Raw genomic sequence first — 21,895 nt, 5'->3', positions numbered from 1 at the left:
TGATGATTTATCAAACGTCTTATTTAGACCGTGACTGCTATTCAAATAATCAAGAATGTAGTGGCCAAAGAGTTTTAATCATGATCATTCCCATTGAAACATTAACTCGCCTGCATTCCTTGGAGACTTTTAAGAAGAGAGAGAAAAAAGAAATTCCCCCGGCAGAATCGGTCAGGTTACGGCGGACCGAAAGCGCCTAACGTCGCCATCCATTATATTTGATTTGTAACTATAGCCTCCTGGGTACATTTTATTGGGTAATCTTTCATTTTTATCGAGGAAATACGACCACTTTTGGGTCAACCTTTATTTCTTAAAGGAAAAGGGAAATAATCGCAACGATCAGTGGATTGTCACCTTGTCATGAATCCAGTTTAGGAGCTGTTGAACAGGGCTCTTGATAAGTAAATTGATTTTATTTGTCATGTAACAATTCCCTAAATTTTTGAAGAACGATAAATATCGCGAATTTTAACCTCCCCCATGCTGACCATTTCTATGACTATAGTTTGCGGGTACACTGATTCATGTGGCTTATCTCTTCTGCGAGCAAGACAGGGCAGAGGTCATAAGATCTTACAAAAAAGGAGGGAATCATCTCCCCATCCCCTAACCAGGGGCGGCGGAACCGGGGGGGGGCGGGGGTGGGACTTGCCTACAGATTTTTCTAGGCCAAAAAAGTGCCCCTCGAGATGAAAACAAAACCGCCCCTGAAACGCACACATGAAAGCATTAAGATTGCGCCTAAAAATTGTCTCCTCTCTTTCATGCAAAAGTGCTCTCAAAAACACAAAACCCCTCGCGCATTAACGAGATTATGAATCTTCTCGAGATGGAAAACTATCCCTCGAAAGCACAAACACCCTCTCGATCGCAATAATACAACAGTGCCCTCTCGAGATGGGAAATTGGCCATCAAAAACAACAGCGCTCTTCTCCCGATAAATTATAGAGATAGAAAACTGCTCCTCAGTACCCTGTTTGCTACATTAAAACTGTGCCCCTATCAAGATTGAAAAGTGACCTGTAAAAAAAAAAATAACACTGCCCCTCTCATGAAAAAAAAACCTGGTCCCTTGCATAGGCCTAACTATAAATTCAAGGGCGGACCAAGAAAAGTTACTGCCAGGGTGTGCCTGAGGCCAAAGGGCTCTCTCAAGTGAAAACAATTCCTTATTTGAGAACAATACAGCTATATTGAGACTATCGCAGGAATAGGCCTACTTGTTTTTTTGTTTTTTTGATTGAAGAGTTTTAAAGAATTTCACGCAAGTTTTATTTGTAAAAGTATATATTAAAGTTGTGTCGGTAAATTTTGTTCCTGGTAATGTGTATTCCTTGCAATGTGAACGAAAATAGTTTCACAATTTTCTCATATTTCACACAAACGGAAGGTGCCTTGTTTCTGAGCAAGTGCCCCTTTTGGTGAATCCCCCCCCCCCCCCCCCCCCAGTTTGAAAAGCGTTCCGCGCCGCGCTGCGCCCCTGACAAACTTGAAATCCTGCTGAGTGCGCCACTGACTGAAGCATTGATAAGATCCCCCTCATGGCACTTTTATTATGTTCATCAAATATTATGTGCAGGGGATGATGAATGTTGGAATCATAAACATGAACATGTACTTATCATTGGGCCCCAAATAAATGTCTAAATAAATGGCAGGACTGTTGTTCAAGTTGTTCGGTAAAAATTGAACAGCGCCCTCTCTTGGTGAGAAAAACGTGTTCCGTAATATCGAACGGCGCCCTCTATTGGTGAGATAAGTTATTCAAAATGGCGACCTCCATGTGATCGTTTGTTCGCTCGAATTGTGTCCGATAAATACCCGATAAATAGGTTGTTATTGCCTCGTTGATGAATAAATTCGACATCAAACAAGTTGAATTAAGTAGAAGAGGATTAAGTACACTCATTCCTCTTACTAACGTAAAAAGTAAGAAAATTGTCTCCTTATAATCACTGGCTTATTACTAGCCCCATAATGTGGCCTATTTACTGGACTGCCTCCGTAAACATAGGCCACACATCCACGGTCATACTAAACAGCGTCAACACAGCGTCAACACACTCCAAAGCGTCAACACAGCGTCAACACAACGGCGACACATCCAAAATGCATTAAAATTGACAAAAGCAGTATGTAACCCATACAGTATGGACAGAAACAAGATTTGTGCTTAAAATCAATAGGTTAAACGTCTGAAAATCGCGATTTTTAGTTCAAGAAAATTGGCTCTCCGTGCCGCTCCGAAATCGGCTACCGAACACCCGCCATGTTGCCTCAATGGCAGCGCGGACCATACCATTATTCTAAAGGGTGATAGCGTTGTACAATAAACCAACAGAGAGGGACGCGGCCGGGGTCGCCAGTGTTAAAAATATCTGTAAAGACTAACAATTTAATGCTGTGTTTACGCTGCAATTGCCTTTGTTGTTTAATTTTCTTTACTTGTTCGTTGGTATTTACATTATTGTATAATATTGCAAGGCGCCCTCTGTTATTTATGACAAGATAATGTCATTACCTACACACCCCTACTTGAAATGGTGTAGTCCAAGCTTTGTGCGAAGTCAAGATGGCGGACAACGGCCGTGCAAGTTAAGGTCATTTTTTTCGCGTGAAAATACGATATTTTTAACAACGAAATGGAAACTCAATCCAATGGAAATTCTCCTTTATTGTATGTTTCACAATTATATGCCCTTTTTGTCAATTCAGAATGTGTTTTGGATGTGTTGACGGTGTGTTGACGCTTCTGTCATGTGTTGACGCTGTGTTGACGCTGTGTTGACGCTGTTTAGTGCGACCCCACATCCACATGTACAAAAACGTGTCGACTTTGCCACATTTTGATTTTCACATTTAGGCTTACTTTGTAGGTTTTTTTGCTTTAGAAGCATTCTCACCCTCTATATAGGCTAATCAGAAAGTGCTGCCTTTTTCAGATGTCCATTTTTCGTGAAATTTCCAGATACATTTGCACACGTTTGCGTATCAAAATTTCAACATGAAATTTCACAAAAATTAGTCTTTTAACTTCTTTTAAAAAACAAAAAGGAAGAAAATCATACCATCGCACTGCCAAACCAGATTTGATATCACTCCTCATTCTACAGATTAAACAACTAAACCAAGAAAGTGACGCAACATTTTGAGATGGCGCTGTTTCATACAACACATCAAGCTGCCACCATCCTCACAAGATGTCTGCCTGCTGTATCATCACAACTTCTCTTCCATCGAGGATACCGACCGGAAGTCCTGAAACGTGGAATAGAGAAAAACAAACAAAAGAAGAAGCCACTGCATCGAGTTGTTGAAGAGATGCTGGGCTTAGAACCTGCAATTGAACAACCACCACGAGTTGAATTACCTAACAACCATCCACAATACTCAAACAGGTACAAAATGAACGTACCAAGGTACTGACTTTGTCCTGTTAATTTGTGCCTACATCCTTCTGCAGCCAAGGTCTTGAAGGAGCAGTTGTCTTGTGCATCTTGTCTCATCCTGTCTGAGTTTCCTCCAGACTACGTACATGTATTTTGAACATGAACCAAGCCGTTAATACATATGATTGCTTTACTGCATGTATCGCTTGTTAAATTTCCTAGAAAAAAATCCTTCGCAGAAAGTATTGCTTCTTTGAAGTTCTTTGCCTTCTTTTAGCTCAAGCTTACATAACCATACATATTTTGCTGAGATATAAAGTACTGAAAAACAATTGCACTCGCAGACCTGTTCATATGAAAGGGGAATTTGTTTTCATTATACATTTTTGTTCACATTTTCTTCGTTAATAAATTGTCCATTAAGCCAGAATCATTTTGTCTTTGAAATGTTACAAGTTGATTTGTTGTGATGAAATAAGGTTCTGAAGTGGATAAGGTACAACTGCGTGCAGAAAGGTTGGAGTTTTGAAGGTACCCATTTAACCTTTGCCCATTGATCACCCTTCTCGATTTGTTTATTTCTTATCTTCAGGGTAGATTTTGGACCGGAGAATCCCCACTACCATGATGACGTTGCTTACTTATTCACCCATGATGTCTCCTTACAGGAAGGTGTCAAGCAGGCGCTGTGGTTGACTAAAAGCAAACTCATGGGAAACGGACAGGTACATGAATGTTACACAACTTCTTAATGTTTAATTACAACCTATGGTGACTGATAGGGCTGTGCATCCGAACTGGGTACCCGAGTACCCGATCGTTGATGTCAGAAACTGGTTCCAAAACTGGAAAAAGAAAGGTTGTGAATGTCATTTGTTAGGAATGTTCAAATTGAAAGCCAGGCTACATAGGAAAACAAATCTTTATGACACTTGCAAAACTTGCAGTTTTGACCACAAAGCACACTGTACACACTTAAGCAAGATGCTCCATTGATGCACCGATGTACAGTATTATTGTGCAAACCTTTATGATAGATCTGAACAGCATCATCCGATGTTTGAATTGTGGGGTTGGGCTTCTTTAACAGGTACCTGGGTACCCATGTGTTTTTTTCAGTCGGGTACCCGGTTCCTGTACTACCCATCAATTCACAGCTGTACCCCTAGTGACTGATCCATTAGGGTAGCCACATGCCTCGTCATCTAATTAGTGATTCAAGCCTTGACCAATTGCAGCCTTCATTACACAACTAATGTCTGGCAAAACCCAACGTTTTTTGCACTTGTTCATGACACAAGCAGCAAGCAGCATGACACAGTCAAAGTGCATAGTGGGCTTAATTGATCGGTCTAGAGTGCCAGTTTTCCTGTCAGGAGTTTTAATTGAGTTCTCTTAAAATACCTAGAATTTGTAACTGCTTTTGATTTAGAGGCAAAGCACACAGCGTTAATTTGTTCATTTTTGTACATAGATGCCCAACCAGATTCAGGACCTGACTACCTCTCTAGAGATTCCTGATATGGACCAAAAAGTAGAGCAGTCTATCAGACAGTGCCGACAATATGATACAGTAAACAAGTTCATCTCAATGAAAAGATACAGGTCAGTGTTAATCCTACCAACAGGTTCAGCCAAAGTGACAGATTCAAGCTAAGTGCTCAATAAATAACAGTAGGTCAAACAGTTCTTAAATTAAAGTAAGTTTGTTGAAGTGTACTGATATGTACATGTACTTGTAGTTGGACATGAAATTGAGTAATGATAGAGAAGCTGTGTAGCACTGCTTATGTGGGTAAAATGAAAATAGTCAAAAGCAGTGCTTACCATGTTGGACATGTTGAATAAACCCAACATTTAAATGTCATACATGTACATGTATGGTAGTTGTGGGCATGATCAGGCACTGAATGGTTATTCAAGATGCTTCTAGCAGAGTTAAAGTCTTAGCGAGGTTAGTCTATAGGCCTCTGAAACTGACTGACTCACTAACTTGCTGATTATCGCTTGTCAATTAGACCAGTTGTAGTCTAGTAAAGAGAGCGTGGCAGTGCTATCACATAGGATTACCCCGTAATGCCAACAATGGGCTAAATTTGTTGCGAATCGGAATCAACCTCACTGGGTTTGCTTTGTCAAGTTCTTCTTGTACATTCTTTACAGGCATTGAACACATTATTTTATTTCTTTCCTTTCAGTTTTACAACGACAATGGCCTTAATCAGACTTTGTAGTCTACTTGGCCCACAGTACCCTGAGATTCTTAGCAGAGCACAGGCACCCAATTACTACGTTAGTGCTAGCTGGACAAGAGGTAAGAGACAAGGCATTCAGGGTGTCAGGTTGGCTCAGTGGGATTATCCTCACCTTCAACTGCTGTGAACCAGGTTCTAATCCCAATTATGTCACCAATAAGGTAACCATTGAAAAAAAATGTCATCAGTTGCAGTGAAGCATGTGGATTTGTTTTTTCCATTTCAGAAAATAATGTGATCCAAGTGAGAGGTCGGCCAGGCATGTTAATGACATCCAAGAACCCTCTTCAACCGTTAGCTGGTCTAGATGAGATCCAACAAACTAGTGATCACACATTGGAGACATTCTATCCGCTAGCACCAACCATTGATCTCAGGACATGCTATGTGTACAAGGATAACTACAACTTCTCTGGTAGGAATGCTTATAAACTAGAAACTAACTGGATATGAAAAGATTAAATAACTAGAGTTAGCCCCAACCATTGATCTCAGGACATGCTATGTGAACAAGGATAACTACAACTTCTCTGGTAGGAATGCTTATAAACTAGAAACTAACTGGATATGAAAAGATTAAATAACTAGAGTTAGCCCCAACCATTGATCTCAGGACATGCTATGTGTACAAGGATAACTACAACTTCTCTGGTAGGAATGCTTATAAACTAGAAACTAACTGGATATGAAAAGATTAAATAACTAGAGTTAGCCCCCAACCATTGATCTCAGGACATGCTATGTGAACAAGGATAACTACAACTTCTCTGGTAGGAATGCTTATAAACTAGAAACTAACTGGATATGAAAAGATTAAATAGCTAGAGTTAGCCCCAACCATTGATCTCAGGACGTGCTATTTGTACAAGGATACAGCTTCCCTTGTCGTAATGCTTAAAAACTAGAAACTGGGTTAAATGGATTGGAAACAAATGAGATAATTTTAACTAACTAGAGTACATTGTAAATGGTTAATAAATGAGACAGAAAACTTGTCCATATTTTAGGTAAGATCAACAAAGATGTCAAGGATCTGTCCTTTATTTATCTTAACTGATCAGTGACATCAGAATTACATTTATACATCAATCCTAGCTTTCAACAAAAAGCGCAGTTCAACAAAATGAAGGATACTTTCACAAATATCCTGACTTTCATTTGCAATTTTCTGAAGAATTGCGAACTAACTTAGCTGAATTTATTGAATTGAAATGTGCATGCAAATTTCCCTCTGATTTATGACCAGGTATACACTGATTCGTTGTCTCTTACAACTGCAGGTTTCTATGATGGTTACCCGTTCCCTCACGCACACACTCTGTTTATGTATGGAGAGTACGATGAGAGACAAGCTGAAAAGATCAATGCTAGAGGAATCATGTTTGCATTTGCCAACGCTTTGTGCAGAGCCAAGTTGCAGTGTGGAGTAAGTGACAAGTCAGTTTGTCAAGTTGTCTGCTTAGTTGTACATGTAGGTAGATTAATTGGTGATGTTTAAACAGCCTATTTGCTTTGTGCATACTCGTTGAGGGAGTCCTTCATATCATCATTCAATGCTTTTCTGAATAAATGCCATTGTCGCAGTTCATGTTAATAGCTTGTGATGTGACTTGGGATTGGATGACTTGTGATTGACTTGTAACGATGACTTGAAATGACAGTAGATTTCAAGTTGATAAACCTATTTTCTTCTTTCTCACACTCACAGACTGAAGAGATGGACCTCCCCACCCCGTTTGTCACCCAGTGTGTCGTCACTAATGGCGTCAACTTTTCCTACATCCACGTTCAGCTGAACACACTGCAGTTAGACTCCAGTGACGGACTCAAGAACATGGTGTGGCTCGATGCAGACAGCGCCCTCTATCAGGACATGTATCCACCACTACTGAAGATACGACGCACGAAGGGCAATCGTAAGACAGACAGACGATATATTCGTCCATTGGTTCGTCGAGACCCAGAGCTTGGTTGCAGAGAATTGGATGTTGATGTCTTTAGGAAGTTCCTTGCCTGTTATCTTAATGGAGCAGTGAATTGATGTGGAGATTATTGGCATGTATTTGTCATTCATAAATACCTAATGTAGTTTACCCATTCCCATTGGTCGAGAGCCCATCATGTGACTGGTCTTAAGCAGATGATAATGACGTGGCTGGCTGGTCTTAAACACTTTTCCAGTGTCGCATAAGATTTGGACTCCCATGAAAACCAGTGCCTTTTAACGTCTCATTGGTTGAACGTTCATATTCCTCACGTAGGCATGCGCAATACTACCAGTGAATCAGTATATCATAGTCCAAAATTCACACTACACTACACCAGCCCAGCTGTGTTTTGCATGACAATCTCCTTATAAGGTAAAGGAGTTGTAGAGGGACATTCCATATCATAGTAAGTCAGTGAGATAGGTAACCAGTCTAAGTCACAAGTGACAGTCAGTCAGTGAGATAGGTAACCAGTCAACCTCGTTCCCATGGGTACGAGATCTTGCTGCGCCATGTTGTTTCCCATCATGCCTTGCGCAATCTCAACCCCTGGAATTGTGTAATTTAGATGTGTCAAAATATGGCACATTATAATTAGGCTGCAGTTTATCCGTTTTACATCCGACGCCATCTTTTAAAATGTTTATAAAGTTGTGATTTTGAAGAATCAACCCTTTCAAACATAAGGTTTGGACGTTGCGTTATTTAGCAAAGATTTGTATTAAATGTACGTACCCCTTTCACCCCTTTACAACCGAAGATACAGGTTTTTTTTTTTGCGAAAACGAGGCTGCCATAATCCATATCGTACAGGCATCGCGAGTTTTGAATCACAAAAATATTTCGTGAGTGACGTGATATGCAAAGCACGCGGGCGCATTATGGGCGCGCCCGGCGTGCAGTCTTCGGAAATGCCCGCGCAGTACGCTCTGAATACGCCAGTCAGCATCGTTTACGTGTACATCACGGCCAGGGGTTAGTGAAGGAACGCGCACGCGACTATGGAGTCCAGGTTGGTAACCAGTCTTATTCACAAGTGACAGTCAGTCAGTGAGATAGGTAACCAGTCTAAATCATAAGAGCCAGTCAGTCAGTGAGATAGGTAACCAGTCTAATTCACAAGTGACAGTCAGTTACTGAGACAAAACGGAACAACTTTTATCACTATTTATGGATCAAATTATATTGGAAAGTATTTGTATGCCCTCTGAAAGATTTCCCATCTGAATGTCAACCATTTCGCATCATGAGGTAATGATTACTTCATCAGTTTTGTCAGTCTGTATAATTTTCAGACGTCATAATTATCTGGCATTACATAAAATTATGATTTTCTAGATTCTGATTTTGTGTGGTTTCAAAACATTGAGGTCAATAACGTGTGTCACAAAATGAAATCACACAGAACAATGACACAATTGCTTTTCTGTTAAAAACATCATTCACCCTTCATCACTTTCCCCATCCCCATGTTTGCTCAGAACTGTAATAGACCACCATATATCACAATGAAAAATGGAAGATTCCATTACAGTTTATAGGGGATTAAGGGAAGTTTTGAGGGGTGAGTGTCTTACTTTTTATATTTTAATAACAAACTGTACAAGTTGTGTGATTGTTGCGCTACCTCTATGGACATATATCAATTAAATCATTCATCATATTCAAAGTGCAATATCGTAAACAGGAATCCACATTTTGTTGTTGTCCACAATAATTATTTATAACTGTACAATTCTTAATCTGGACTTCACAAACTGTGGCTTGACATAGCCACAAGGTGCACTGTACAACTAGGGTCTTGGAGAAATGACAGCAGAGAAATGGATATGGGTTCTCGTGCTTCAAGTTGCATTCCCTATGATCTTCAACAAATTCTATTTGCTTCTACTAATACATTTTCAACAAACTTGTTTGTTTTATTCCACTGAAAAAAAAAACACATTTTGTTTTGGACACAAAGAGATCCGCTTTGCCAGTAGACTGGCTCCCAGTCCATACATTATCGATACTGATTGTGGGGCAGGAATCGGCCTCCTCGCGAGAAGGGGAATTATTGTCTGGCAGCCAATAACTCGGAATTGTACAGTAATAATTCAACAACTAAACAGGTGCCTATTTTTGTCAGTTGGTGTGTCATTCAAAAGTGAATTACTTGTGTATTCCTAGACAAAATAGCAATTTAGACAAGGAACCAATTTTTTAGGATGAAACTTGAAAATAGCACAGGGAATGCATCTTCAACAGAATTGAAGGCAAGTCCATCATAAGTCACATCACAAGTAGCATGACTCACTCATAACAAGGACAAAGGAATGCCTTTGTCAACGTTCATTTGAGTAGCAAAACAAAGAACTTGTGAATGACTTTCGAGGAATTTACTCAGATTTATAAAAAGAATTTCAAAGTGCCATCTACTAAAAGCCATATTTAAACATCACAAACATCATCTTAATAATATTTAAATTGTCTTAAGCGCTGTTAGATTTTTTTACTGGAAAGTTACCCATAATACTTGTATCTTGTTTTTTTTTTACAACAAAAATTAACAGAGAGTCAACAAGTTTTTAGTAAACTGTGAATTGTAATCTGTACAAGGAATTGTGTACATACACTTGGGCTAGCCGAAACCAATATACAATAGCTTGCCATGTCGGTCAGGTATCTCGCGGTCATTGTACAAATCACAAGGCAGCTCACTATAAAACAGGCACCAGCCTAAGTTGATTTTAGAAGCCTCACTTTGAGCAACATAAACAAAGGAAACACCAAGATACCGGTAACAACCACATGATGACTGTTTCTATGGCAACATGCCATCACACATATACTAGACTTCCACCAGTCTCACATTTCCTCCACAAGCTTATTTTCTTACAGGTTCAGTTACGTCTAAAATCTTTTAAGATTCAGAGGTATTTCTGGTGTACAGACAATTTTCTGCACCATGTATCACAGCAGTATGTACATTGTTACTACATGGAACAGGAACATAAACATGATGCAGACAGGTCACAATAAACACATTCTACAAGAGCAATGCTGAGAAATATGGTGAGAATTTCTAAGTTTTGTTTTGTTAAAATAAATGCATTTTAAAACCTTGCGATTATGTTCCTAATTCACAGGTCACATTGTTTGCCGGTACTAAAATGCTGAACAGACTTCAGCCAGTCTACTACTTGCACAAAGTCACAGATTTTTAAACAATTAAACCTTGAAATGTATAAATACACTCCGTTTACATTCATATGACTGTACACATAGGCATATTCAGGACCTTATGGCAAATTTGAAATTTCTCCTTTAAAACAGGAAAAATACCAATTGTTCTTTGCTTTCCCCTGACATACATGCCTGTATTATCATTTTTATCACAAAGCTATTCACAGATAATCTTTTTATATTTTATGAAGATGAAATTATTTTACATCACACATTTCACATTTTATATCTTAATGAAAAGAATCAGTTGTCACAAAAAATACATCTGCACCAGATTTCCATGCTTAATTCCAGTGCTAACTTCGAGTATGTCAAAGAATATTCCTATCACTAAAGTTAAAAGTAACAAGTACATTTCCTTCTAGTTTATCAAAAACAATCTCTTTTCATTCTAGTTAAAATTGTGAAAGGCAAGATAACACAATTCTTTTTCATAAATGACACTTGGAAAGTCAGAAGAAAAAAACCCAGTAAACCCCTTCCCCCTCCCCCCAAAAAAAGGAAAAGGAAAAAGGACTTGGAAACAGTCGTGTGACGATAAAACAAGTGATTTAATTTTTTCCTGAGCCCACGGAAGCTACAAATTCCAAAATATTAGCCGACAGAAACCTGAACATTAGTAACACATTTTGCATCTACATGCGAGAGGCACCTGCATTTAACTACCAGGTTAAATAGCAACAAGCAAAAAGATCTACCTTATGCATTTAAGGGGGCCGTATCGTAAGTCCAACGCCTCATACTTATGAGGCATAATTTTCGCCTCATAGGTCCAACGCCTTCTAAGTCCAACACCTCATAAGTCTGACAATGGACAAATGCCGTTTTGGACTTGTGGTGTCGGAGCTATGAGGTGGCAGACTTATGCAGCATCGGACCTATGAAGTGGAATTTATTATCATAAGTCCGACGCCTCATAAGTCCAAAATGTCGGACTTATGAGGCGTCGGAACTATGAGGCGTCGGACTTATGAGCGGACCTCGCATTTAGGACAGACATGAGTAAACCATTGGTGCATTCATTGTAACTAAATGAAAACAACAAACATCCTCTAGGGTGCTTGCAGTGCACAAGGCATATACTATTGTTTCCCTTTTAAAATTCAAAGAAAAATTAACAATGAAATGAAAGTCAAAACCCAAGTATACGGACACCATTTTTGAAGCATCAAACATGTTTAATGGATGAGATGATAGCAGACTGATTTCTTTTCTTTAAGTGCTCGTGAGAAACTGATACCATACATGTACATGAGTGCTAATGTCATTTTGTGCAGACCCTAATAAGTGTTTCTGCCTTATGCTGATGATACTAAATGAACAAATTCAAAAAATTAGCACACTCCTTGAGTTTTCTAATGCCAGTGAATTGATGGCACTCTTAGTCATTATCTACTTTTTCTGCAGAGTCAATATGAAATAAATCTATAGACCAGTCACTCAGAAAGTAAAAAGAATGTCAGCACATTGTACTTGCATTCCTGTATTAACAATCACATATGCAGATTTTCTTTTCCTAAAAACAAAAGCCACATGATTATTTTTTGCTTGGGTCAAAACACCCAACTTCTTGAAATTCACAATTACATGTGGAAGACCAATTTCACAAATGTACCAGCAAAAAATCTCAAAACTACTAATAAAAAAAAAGGATAAAATGTTAAAGTTATGTTCATATGACCTACACCATACAGGGATCTATATATGCATAATCTGTACAAACAAGAAAAAAACTATATGTGTAATATCAAGTTTTGAACAAATCTTTCACAGGCAGACACTTTCAGATATGAAATCAATATATTTCTTTTTGGGGGGGGGGTGGTCGGGGAAATGAAGAAAACCATTTCAAATTTAGAGTCGTTCAATTTTGGTATTTAATCGAGTACCCAATTAGAATTGGACCTTCATTTCAGAAAAACCTCAGATAGCACTTGTTTAGAACAAGTAGTCCATTCAATAAAGCCCTACATGTAGGTTGACTTCTATTACTGGTTTCCAAATAGAGCATATGAAACCATGAGTAGAAGACTACAACATTGACATGCCAAAATACTCTTGTTGGCCAATGGTTCTTCAATCAAGCACAAACTAAAGGATATTCCCTTGATGTAAGAAAGTCTGTAGCCACGACCATTGAGCGTAACCCTGAAGTAAATAAACATTTATCATGCAGTGCTGCCACCATTTTCATTTTGTGCAAAAAGGAACCAGACTATTTTTCCTTCCAGCCTCACTTTGGTTACGTTGATTTGAATGGGAAAACTCAAGACAACTGCAACATGGCAATGGTCTATTGAACCACTGTCGTAAAATGTACAAATGTCAGAACTCATGACATGTCAATAGCTTGGGCAAAGCAGGCACTAGGCAGGGGCAGGGCTCGAGGCATAGGAAGGGGGGTTCTTAGGAAAAAATTAAAGCAATTTTAGATGCAACATATCTTACAAATATGCCTACAAATAATGCTTACAAATATGACAATGTAACACCAGCATTGTAAGCAATACATGCTTCATGTCTCTTCCAGAAATCAATCAGTTAGTGTGGCTCTTTTGATCTAAACGTGTACTTTCCTTGTAAGTTCACGAGACTCCATTTCACGTGACGTCTACTACATAATGATATTTTTATCTTAAATCTTCTGAAAAATCACTGTTGCTAAAAAAGTGCATTTCATCAATAATTTACCTTAAAACAGTGCCAATGCTAAAATGGGAGTCCACGTTAAACATTTTTTAAAGGGGACACAAAAATAAGACGTGACGAAGATGAAGTTGGGAGTTTCTTTACACGGTAGGCTTGTTTTATTCATGTTCACATGTTTATCTATAGATACTTTCAGACAACTACTTTGCATGGATATCGCCAATCACCATGGCAACTTTGTTGCTAAGGACAACAAGCATTTATCCGTAGCAACTACAAATGGTGGGGTGTATGGTGTGTGTGTGTGTTAAGAAATTATGATTTACAAAACTGAGTTAATCATCAACAAATCACTGAACAAAAGGAAAATAGGACAACTTGGATGTGAAACTGCCTTGTTCCAAAACACAAGGCCAATCACATCCGAGTTCATAAGATTCCTTAAGAAATCAACTCAATAATTTACACTTTTCTAAAGAATAAAAGAATAACTAAAAAATAGCCCCCTTGACTGTACAAATTTACAAATCACTGTGCCATTAATGCTGTAAAGGCTCCCATAGAAAGATATATTCAAACATTTGTCTCAGATTCGAAGTCTGACCAACTAACAGAAATGGGCTGATAGTAGTATTTCGACATTCAATGGTACACACACAGTATAAACTTCCTGCCTCGTTACTAACTAAATGGTTGCCATTGTTACGGAAATGGTTTTCACTGTATGGTGGAGTCTTTGACTTTCCAACAACGATATAAATGGACTTAAACATGAACAAAAATCAATTAAAAACAGAAAATTGCCACTTCTTACTAGAGGAGGGCTTCAGACACAATATTCACGGCTCAGTCATTAAAAATACAAGACACACGTTTAAAAATTGTTCAAATTTTCCACAATTTCGTCTCTCAACCTTAAATCTTACACGATAAAAATTGAACATCTTACAATCTTCAAAATCTGTTTTAGATGTTGTTTTTGGAGACTACGAGACCTTGTTCACATTTTTTCAAATTTGAGTGTGCAAAAACTACTAAAAATTGACATTTAATAAAATAAAAAAGGTTCCAAAAGGGAGAATACTTTTGATGCAAGAGATCTGATGCTCTCCAAAATCATACATATCAAGATCTGTTATTGGTTGAATTTGTTTTCTTCCTTCATATAACAACGAGTTTGATTGGCTAGTGTTGCCTTTTGTCTCTTGTACAACCTCAATGTCTCCAATATTGACCATTGATTTGGACCAACATCCATTCAAATCTATTTAAAAAATTGATGGACAAAATGTTCAGATTTTTGCAGGGTTGCAGCTATAAGTAAACAATGACTAGACAATGGAATCACACTAATGATCAACAGAACAGCCAACCCACAAACCAAAGGTGTAACAACAACAGACATCACATTCTTACATTCACAGTAGGGACCTATTAAAAATCAAACTATTGAGATGAATATTATACAGGCACTGGCACTTTGCAAACAAAACACTGTAGTGAATCAGTATAATCTGTGAGCAATTCAGTTGGAACATGTGGAACAGATAATGCACACCACGCTTAAGTCTCAGCTCAAGTATTCATTAGAATGGTGTGACATAGTATTGTGAACAAAGGACAAACAATGCCACAGAATTCAAGATCCTGACTTCAAACTGATCCAATTCAAATGATCATTACAATAGTATACTCCTGGTTATATTCAATCATCTATTTTGAACTTGAAGTACAAAGTTGGGGAAGGGGGATTTACAGTTTGAACTTCACTATGGTTACCAAAGGAAACTGGGAAAAAGAATATTGAGATCAGTACACAGATATGACGAAGTAAATAATACAATAATCCAAACTATATGTACAGATTGTCCATTTTACAAAATGAACATCGGGTTTACTGGGAATACTAGTTGGAAGAAGGTCACAAGGAAAGAATGAGGAATAGGATATCCAGTGTTTTATCTCGAGATTTTCATAGCAGAAATATATCAGATCTCAGGAATGGTACAAAATGAGAGGGACAATTCAAGCCACTGTACACGTTTTCTTTGGGTAATCAATTTACAATCAACTGAGATGTTAGCAGGTTATTTTGCAATGTTGGCACCTGTCAGAAGTTACACCAGACATCTCTATTCCTCATTCTTCCCCTAACGATGGTCTTAATTTAAAGGGACATATGACGTCCCAATCCTGTACATGGGCTAAAAACAAGTGCAACTAATATCCAAAAACACGCTGTGTATCCCAGAAAGCCAAAAGAGTCAATTTTATTCAGCAACAACTGATGAAAGTTGGATCATGTTTTCCTTCATTTGTTTTTTTTTATAATGCTGGCTTTTAAACTCATTGTGGCAGCATTTCTCTGCATGCCACATGACCCACAATCTGAGACTGGAAGCAGGATATTCTAAAAAAAAAAAAAGCCACATTCTGAGCAATAAATTAAGATATGATTCTTGGATGATTATTGACACCTATTTTTAGCCCCATCATTAATATGAGACTTTGTATATAACAACAGGGAATATTTTACAAGGATTCCTTAATTATCTGATCTGTACACATATTGAAATACTTAAGTTACAGGGAGTTCCATCCTCTGTACACTATCTGATGTTGAAGTGATTGATGGATTAAATATTAGCACATACTTGGACATACTGCAGGTATTAAACCAGAATACTCAACTGTAACCCATGCTTTAACCATTGCTACCTGGCTAAACTGCAGTCATTTTAATCTGGATCAATACAAATTTAACCAGCGAACACCAGATTAACCTGTAAACAGTCAACACTGAAGTTTAAACAGCAGGGCAAATACAACCTGATGACATTCAATTCGGCTAGTTGTTTTTTAAACCATGGTTTATCACAAGATAAACTGGTAAATTCCTGCAGTAACTAGTTTACCATGTACATTCCTTCAACATCAGACAGTACACAAATGAACCCAGAATATCTAAAACCCCTGCTTTGTGCTACAAGTGTACCTTAGGGCGCTTGGAGAGGTCACTACTTAGGGGGCGGAGTTGGTTTAGTTCCCACCTCCTATGGCCCCACTGATCGGTAACCCTGCCGAACTAGTAGTGGCTGTACTTTCACTGGTTCCCTGAGATGAGCTGACTGGATCTCTCCGCGCATGTGGCGGGATAAGAATGTCATTGAGTGACGGTTTGATTGCTAGTTCTGTAAGCAGACACAAAATGGACATAGTTAAGTTTCAATGAGAAACACAACGTGCCAAACAAAATGCAAATTGTTAAAAACAAAATTTAAAGAACAAATTACGGTACATTATAAACCTTGAAACTGATGTTACATAGGCCATGAGCTAGAATTTGCAAGGGTTTCTATGTCAACAAACACTATGGGGATTATGGAGTATTAGCTTGTACACATGAACTGTTCATCCATTCAAAAAATAGCGCATACAAGGGACGGGGAAATTTAGATTTTGGGAAAAATGTCCTTCACTGATATTGATGATTCCAACAGATCTTAAGCAGTATCAACCATTTTACAGTAGAACACTACTAAATAGAACACAATGGGGACAACCAAAGATTGTTTGATAACGCAATTGTTCATTATTGCCACTATCGGCCAGGCGGCCACCACTACCAAGTACAATAGCCCTGAGAAATAATGATCTCATGCTTTGTTCACATGTGCGCTTTTCCACGGGAGCAAGGTGGGGACGAGTGCCACCAAACTCCCATTAGAAAGCCTGAGTGAAGGTGTTGAGTTTACTGCACCTACCCTGTGCGGTGAAGTTGAATAACGGTGGAAGAGGCCGCGTATTGGGTAACCTAGTACCCGGGTCTCGAAGCTCATCAAAGAATTTGTGGGAGCAAGCATCAAGAGGCGATATCCTAGAAGACGGTGTGTACTCCAGGAGTTTACTACAGAGATCAATGGCATCAGACGGAGTCCTGGGCCGGAATACCTGCACAGGGATAAAGGAATGTTACAACTTGCTACGGAGATCAATGGCATCAGAAGTAATGCAAGGCCGGAATACCTGCACAGGGATAAAGGAATGTTACAACTTGCTACGGAGATCAATGGCATCAGAAGTAATGCAAGGCCGGAATACCTGCACAGGGATAAAGGAATGTTACAACTTGCTACGGAGATCAATAGCATCAGAAGTAATGCAAGGCCGGAATACCTGCACAGGGGTAAAGGAATGTTACAACTTGCTACGGAGATCAATGGCATCAGAAGTAATGCTAGGCCGGAATACCTGCACAGGGATAAAGGAATGTTACAACTTGCTACAGAGATCAATGGCATCAGAAGTAATGCAAGGCCGGAATACCTGCACAGGGATAAAGGAATGTTACAACTTGCTAGGGAGATCAATGGCATCAGAAGTAATGCAAGGCCGGAATACCTGCACAGGGATAAAGGAATGTTACAACTTGCTACGGAGATCAATGACATCAGAAGTAATGCAAGGCCGGAATACCTGCACAGGGATAAAGGAATGTTACAACTTGCTACGGAGATCAATAGCATCAGAAGTAATGCAAGGCCGGAATACCTGCACAGGGGTAAAGGAATGTTACAACTTGCTACGGAGATCAATGGCATCAGAAGTAATGCAAGGCCGGAATACCTGCACAGGGATAAAGGAATGTTACAACTTGCTACAGAGATCAATGGCATCAGAAGTAATGCAAGGCCGGAATACCTGCACAGGGATAAAGGAATGTTACAACTTGCTACGGAGATCAATGGCATCAGAAGTAATGCAAGGCCGGAATACCTGCACAGGGATAAAGGAATGTTACAACTTGCTACGGAGATCAATGGCATCAGAAGTAATGCTAGGCCGAAATGCCTGCACAGGGATAAAGGAATGTTACAACTTGCTACGGAGATCAATGGCATCAGAAGTAATGCAAGGCCGGAATACCTGCACAGGGATAAAGGAATGTTACAACTTGCTAGGGAGATCAATGGCATCAGAAGTAATGCTAGGCCAGAATACCTGCACAGGGATAATGGTATGTTACAACTTGCTACGGAGATCAATGGCATCAGAAGTAATGCTAGGCCGGAATACCTGCACAGGGATAAAGGAATGTTACAACTTGCTACGGAGATCAATGACATCAGAAGTAATGCTAGGCCAGAATACCTGCACAGGGATAAAGGAATGTTACAACTTGCTACGGAGATCAATGGCATCAGAAGTAATGCTAGGCCGGAATACCTGCACAGGGATAAAGGAATGTTACAACTTGCTACGGAGATCAATCGCATCAGAAGTAATGCTAGGCCGGAATACCTGCACAGGGATAAAGGAATGTTACAACTTGCTACGGAGATCAATGGCATCAGAAGTAATGCTAGGCCGGAATACCTGCACAGGGATAAAGGAATGTTACAACTTGCTACGGAGATCAATGACATCAGAAGTAATGCTAGGCCGGAATACCTGCACAGGGATAAAGGAATGTTACAACTTGCTACGGAGATCAATGGCATCATAAGTAATGCTAGGCCAGAATACCTGCACAGGGATAAAGGAATGTTACAACTTGCTACGGAGATCAATAGCATCAGAAGTAATGCATGGCCAGAATACCGGCACAGGGGTTGTGCACAAAGCAGATCTATATTACAAGGCAGATTTTTTTTGCGTCGGGGTGATATAAATCAAATTAGATGACCTCCTGCTTTCTAGTGCAGATGTCTTCCCACTCGACCACCGAGCTAACGGGATCGGTTGGCTGGTTCGAATCTGATGTACCCGCTGTTATGTACATCAGATTCGAACCAGCCAACCGACCCTGTTAGCTAGGTGCTCGAGTGGCAAGACATCTGCACTAGAAAGCAGGAGGTCGTGGGTTTGAGTCCCACCCGAGTGAATTTTTCCAACTTTCACTCGGGAGGTAACACACTGAGTATACAGTGTTTACACGTTGGTGAAGGGCAAAACCTCATTTGATTCAGATCTATATAGTTTAATATTCAAGGCCTTACCATATTGTTTACAAGTATGTCAGTTAGGGTTAGGGATCGGTTGTCTTGTGGTCTAGAAACATACAATGTAGTATTATCCAGACTTGTATTCGAGTCACGAAACATCGAGTCCAAGTCCGAGTCCGAGTCACATTTCTTGAGTCCAAGTCCGAGTCCCAAGTCCTCCAGGTCGAGTCCGAGTCCGAGTCACGAGTCACAAAGGTCGAGTCCAAGTCCGAGTCACGAGTCACCTCTAACATTGCATTGGAAAAACGTACATTTTAGGGAATTCAGAGATTCAGAGTCACCTTTGATATAGTAAAAGGTGGCGATCGAAGTTTGACGTAGTGCCGGTTTTCTCCTCTATTTTCCTCTTGCAGAACTTGCATTCTGCACTTGATCTTCCATTGGCATTTCTCTTGAAGTTAAGATACCAAAAATTGACAATTTTTGGAGTGGATGTCATCATGATCTACATGTAACGTTACCGAAACGGGCAGATCAGCAGACTATTCATATCGCGTTATCACGATGCGACAGCAATACACGTGTGAACAACAGGACGTCTGACAAGAAAAGTCTGGTACCTTACCCTATCAATCTTGCACCAATGCAGTATTACGTGCGGACGGCGGGGTACAAGTTTCGGTACATTGATTTCTGTAATCAATATATCGGTAACCGGCCACGGCCACGCACGCACCGCATCGAGCGCCCTGTACATGTATTGCACAGTAAAGAAAACGATCGACTTACGTATGTGCGCATGTGCAGTGCGGTAATTTCCGTCGAGTCACAAGTCACTTCGAGTCCGAGTCCACAGCCCTGAGTCCGAGTCCGAGTCGTAAGTCAAAGTGACTCGAGTCTGAGTCCGAGTCATTAAAAATGTGACTCGAGTCGGACTCGAGTTTGAGTCACGAGTCATACAAGTCTGGTATTATCTTCAGCATTACTGTTCCTAAGCAAGATATATTCCAACTACATCTCTTAATCAGGCAGCAGCTCTCCACAGTTCTGTAACACACCTGCCTTGCTATGAGCCATTTAATACAGTGTTGAGTACGTAAGACTCGTGCCGCTCTTGCAGCATCACTATCTACTGAGTTTATGCTTTTCAGAAAGGCACATTATTTTACATGTTTGTTAAAACTGATTCAGTCATGTCCATTACAAGTCAAATTTCAAGTCATTTGTAAAGTATCAACCTGGGTACATGTAGGTGAAACGATTGTGTGAAACAGCCTTACCGTATGTCGGTGCTTACCTTGTTCCATGGGTGAGGTTTTATCTGTGGGAATTTGAACTCTGTATAGTTGGGATTCATTTCATGGATTTGGTCCCGTGACGGAGTGCCTAGAACCTTGATGATTTCTACTAGTTGATCCACTCCGCTATCCCCAGGAAATATTGGCTGACCCAGGAGTAATTCAGCTAGGACACAGCCGGCTGACCATACATCTATGCACATAAAAGAAATATAAGTTGTAAATGCTAAGCACACAATCTGAGACTGTAAGCAGTAATCACCCAATAGGCATGCTTACCTTTGAGGAACAAGTTGGTTAATTGGTGATGAAACAATAAACAAATCTCCATTCATTTTCTGTTATAGTTAATATAACTTTTCTGCTTACTGTTAAGCAGCACTATGAAATTGGGCCTGGTTGAGTATCAGTTAATATGTGTAATGACATCAAGTTAAAGCACAGAATACATGTAATGTGTGGTCAGGTATCACGTCAAAGGTGGCCTTTGCTGAAACCAAAAGTATTAGGAACAACTTTGATTGACTCAAATAAAGTAGTTTCAGTCACGCAAACTTTATATAAATTACCATTGACTAGACTGAGTGACTACAACAGTTTATCGTTTGACAACTTTCGTGTTTAAGTAAAATAAACGTCAAACATAATTGAAATCTGAAACACAATTTAGTTCAGCCTGACTCTGGAATGCTGACTTTGAAATGTGTGTAACTTACTAGCTTACCTATATTGCATGTGTAGTCTGTGGCACCAAAGATGAGTTCTGGTGCTCTGTAGTACCTTGAGCAGATGTAAGATACATTAGGCTCACCTGGTACTAGTTGTTTTGCACTGCAGAAAAAAACAACACCACATTGTACAAACACATATATCAAAACTCATAAACACATTAACCCTAACCCCCTTGAGTGAGTTACCAGGAACCTTCCTCATTCTTGCAAAATCCAACACCATATGGTAACTCAACACCCAAACTGTTGGACTCTGATTATGGTGGTATGTCTGACCCCATGTAAAGCATCATCAGTTTACTAGTGCAGTACTCTCTCCAACAGATTCCAACAAAACGTGCAGTTGGATTTTGAAGGGTTGTCCGTGGTTGGGGTTATTGAAATAACGGTCTCTCGAGGGTGAATTTAAAC

General features: G+C 39.5%; 2 protein-coding genes across 5 annotated transcripts in view; one reads left to right on the top strand and one right to left on the bottom strand.

Annotated features, from left to right (window-relative positions):
* The first annotated feature begins 1,773 nt into the window (after window positions 1-1,773).
* On the top strand, window positions 1,774-7,885 carry LOC119736105 (39S ribosomal protein L37, mitochondrial-like). 2 transcript variants are annotated; one of them, XM_038210117.1, is made up of 9 exons: window positions 1,774-1,933; window positions 3,118-3,402; window positions 3,986-4,118; window positions 4,868-4,998; window positions 5,592-5,707; window positions 5,875-6,025; window positions 6,262-6,299; window positions 6,929-7,074; window positions 7,357-7,885. In XM_038210117.1, the coding sequence occupies exons 2-9, from the start codon at window positions 3,158-3,160 to the stop codon at window positions 7,687-7,689; spliced, it is 1,293 nt and encodes a 430-aa protein (XP_038066045.1). In that variant the 5' UTR covers window positions 1,774-1,933; window positions 3,118-3,157; the 3' UTR covers window positions 7,690-7,885. The 2 variants fall into 2 exon arrangements, with proteins under 2 accessions (XP_038066045.1, XP_038066044.1); XM_038210116.1 differs by lacking the exon at window positions 6,262-6,299 and having other exon boundaries at window positions 5,875-6,063.
* Window positions 7,886-13,638: 5,753 nt separating this feature from the next.
* The window catches only part of LOC119736024 (glycogen synthase kinase-3 beta-like), a 30,707-nt gene continuing 22,450 nt past the window's right edge, over window positions 13,639-21,895 (bottom strand). For all 3 annotated transcript variants that reach the window (XM_038210011.1, XM_038210012.1, XM_038210013.1), the window contains 4 exons: window positions 21,478-21,584; window positions 20,753-20,946; window positions 17,275-17,461; window positions 13,639-16,701 (listed from right to left, as the gene is read on the bottom strand). In XM_038210011.1, the coding sequence (XP_038065939.1) occupies window positions 16,550-16,701; window positions 17,275-17,461; window positions 20,753-20,946; window positions 21,478-21,584 (640 nt within the window). In that variant the 3' untranslated portion in view covers window positions 13,639-16,549. The remainder of the gene's footprint in view (window positions 16,702-17,274; window positions 17,462-20,752; window positions 20,947-21,477; window positions 21,585-21,895) is intronic.

Source organism: Patiria miniata, unplaced genomic scaffold, assembly GCF_015706575.1.
Source record: "Patiria miniata isolate m_02_andy unplaced genomic scaffold, ASM1570657v1 HiC_scaffold_29, whole genome shotgun sequence".
NCBI classification, from domain to species: domain Eukaryota; kingdom Metazoa; phylum Echinodermata; class Asteroidea; order Valvatida; family Asterinidae; genus Patiria; species Patiria miniata.
This window is presented reverse-complemented; position numbering and strand designations above follow the sequence as displayed.

Excerpts from the sequence above, each read along its gene's own strand:
- LOC119736105 (XM_038210117.1), top strand. The coding sequence starts at position 3,158 with ATGGCGCTGTTTCATACAACACATCAAGCTGCCACCATCCTCACAAGA. Across the intron at positions 4,999-5,591 it reads ATCTCAATGAAAAGATACAG|TTTTACAACGACAATGGCCT; the intron begins GTCAGTGTTAAT and ends CTTTCCTTTCAG. Across the intron at positions 7,075-7,356 it reads GAGCCAAGTTGCAGTGTGGA|ACTGAAGAGATGGACCTCCC; the intron begins GTAAGTGACAAG and ends TCACACTCACAG.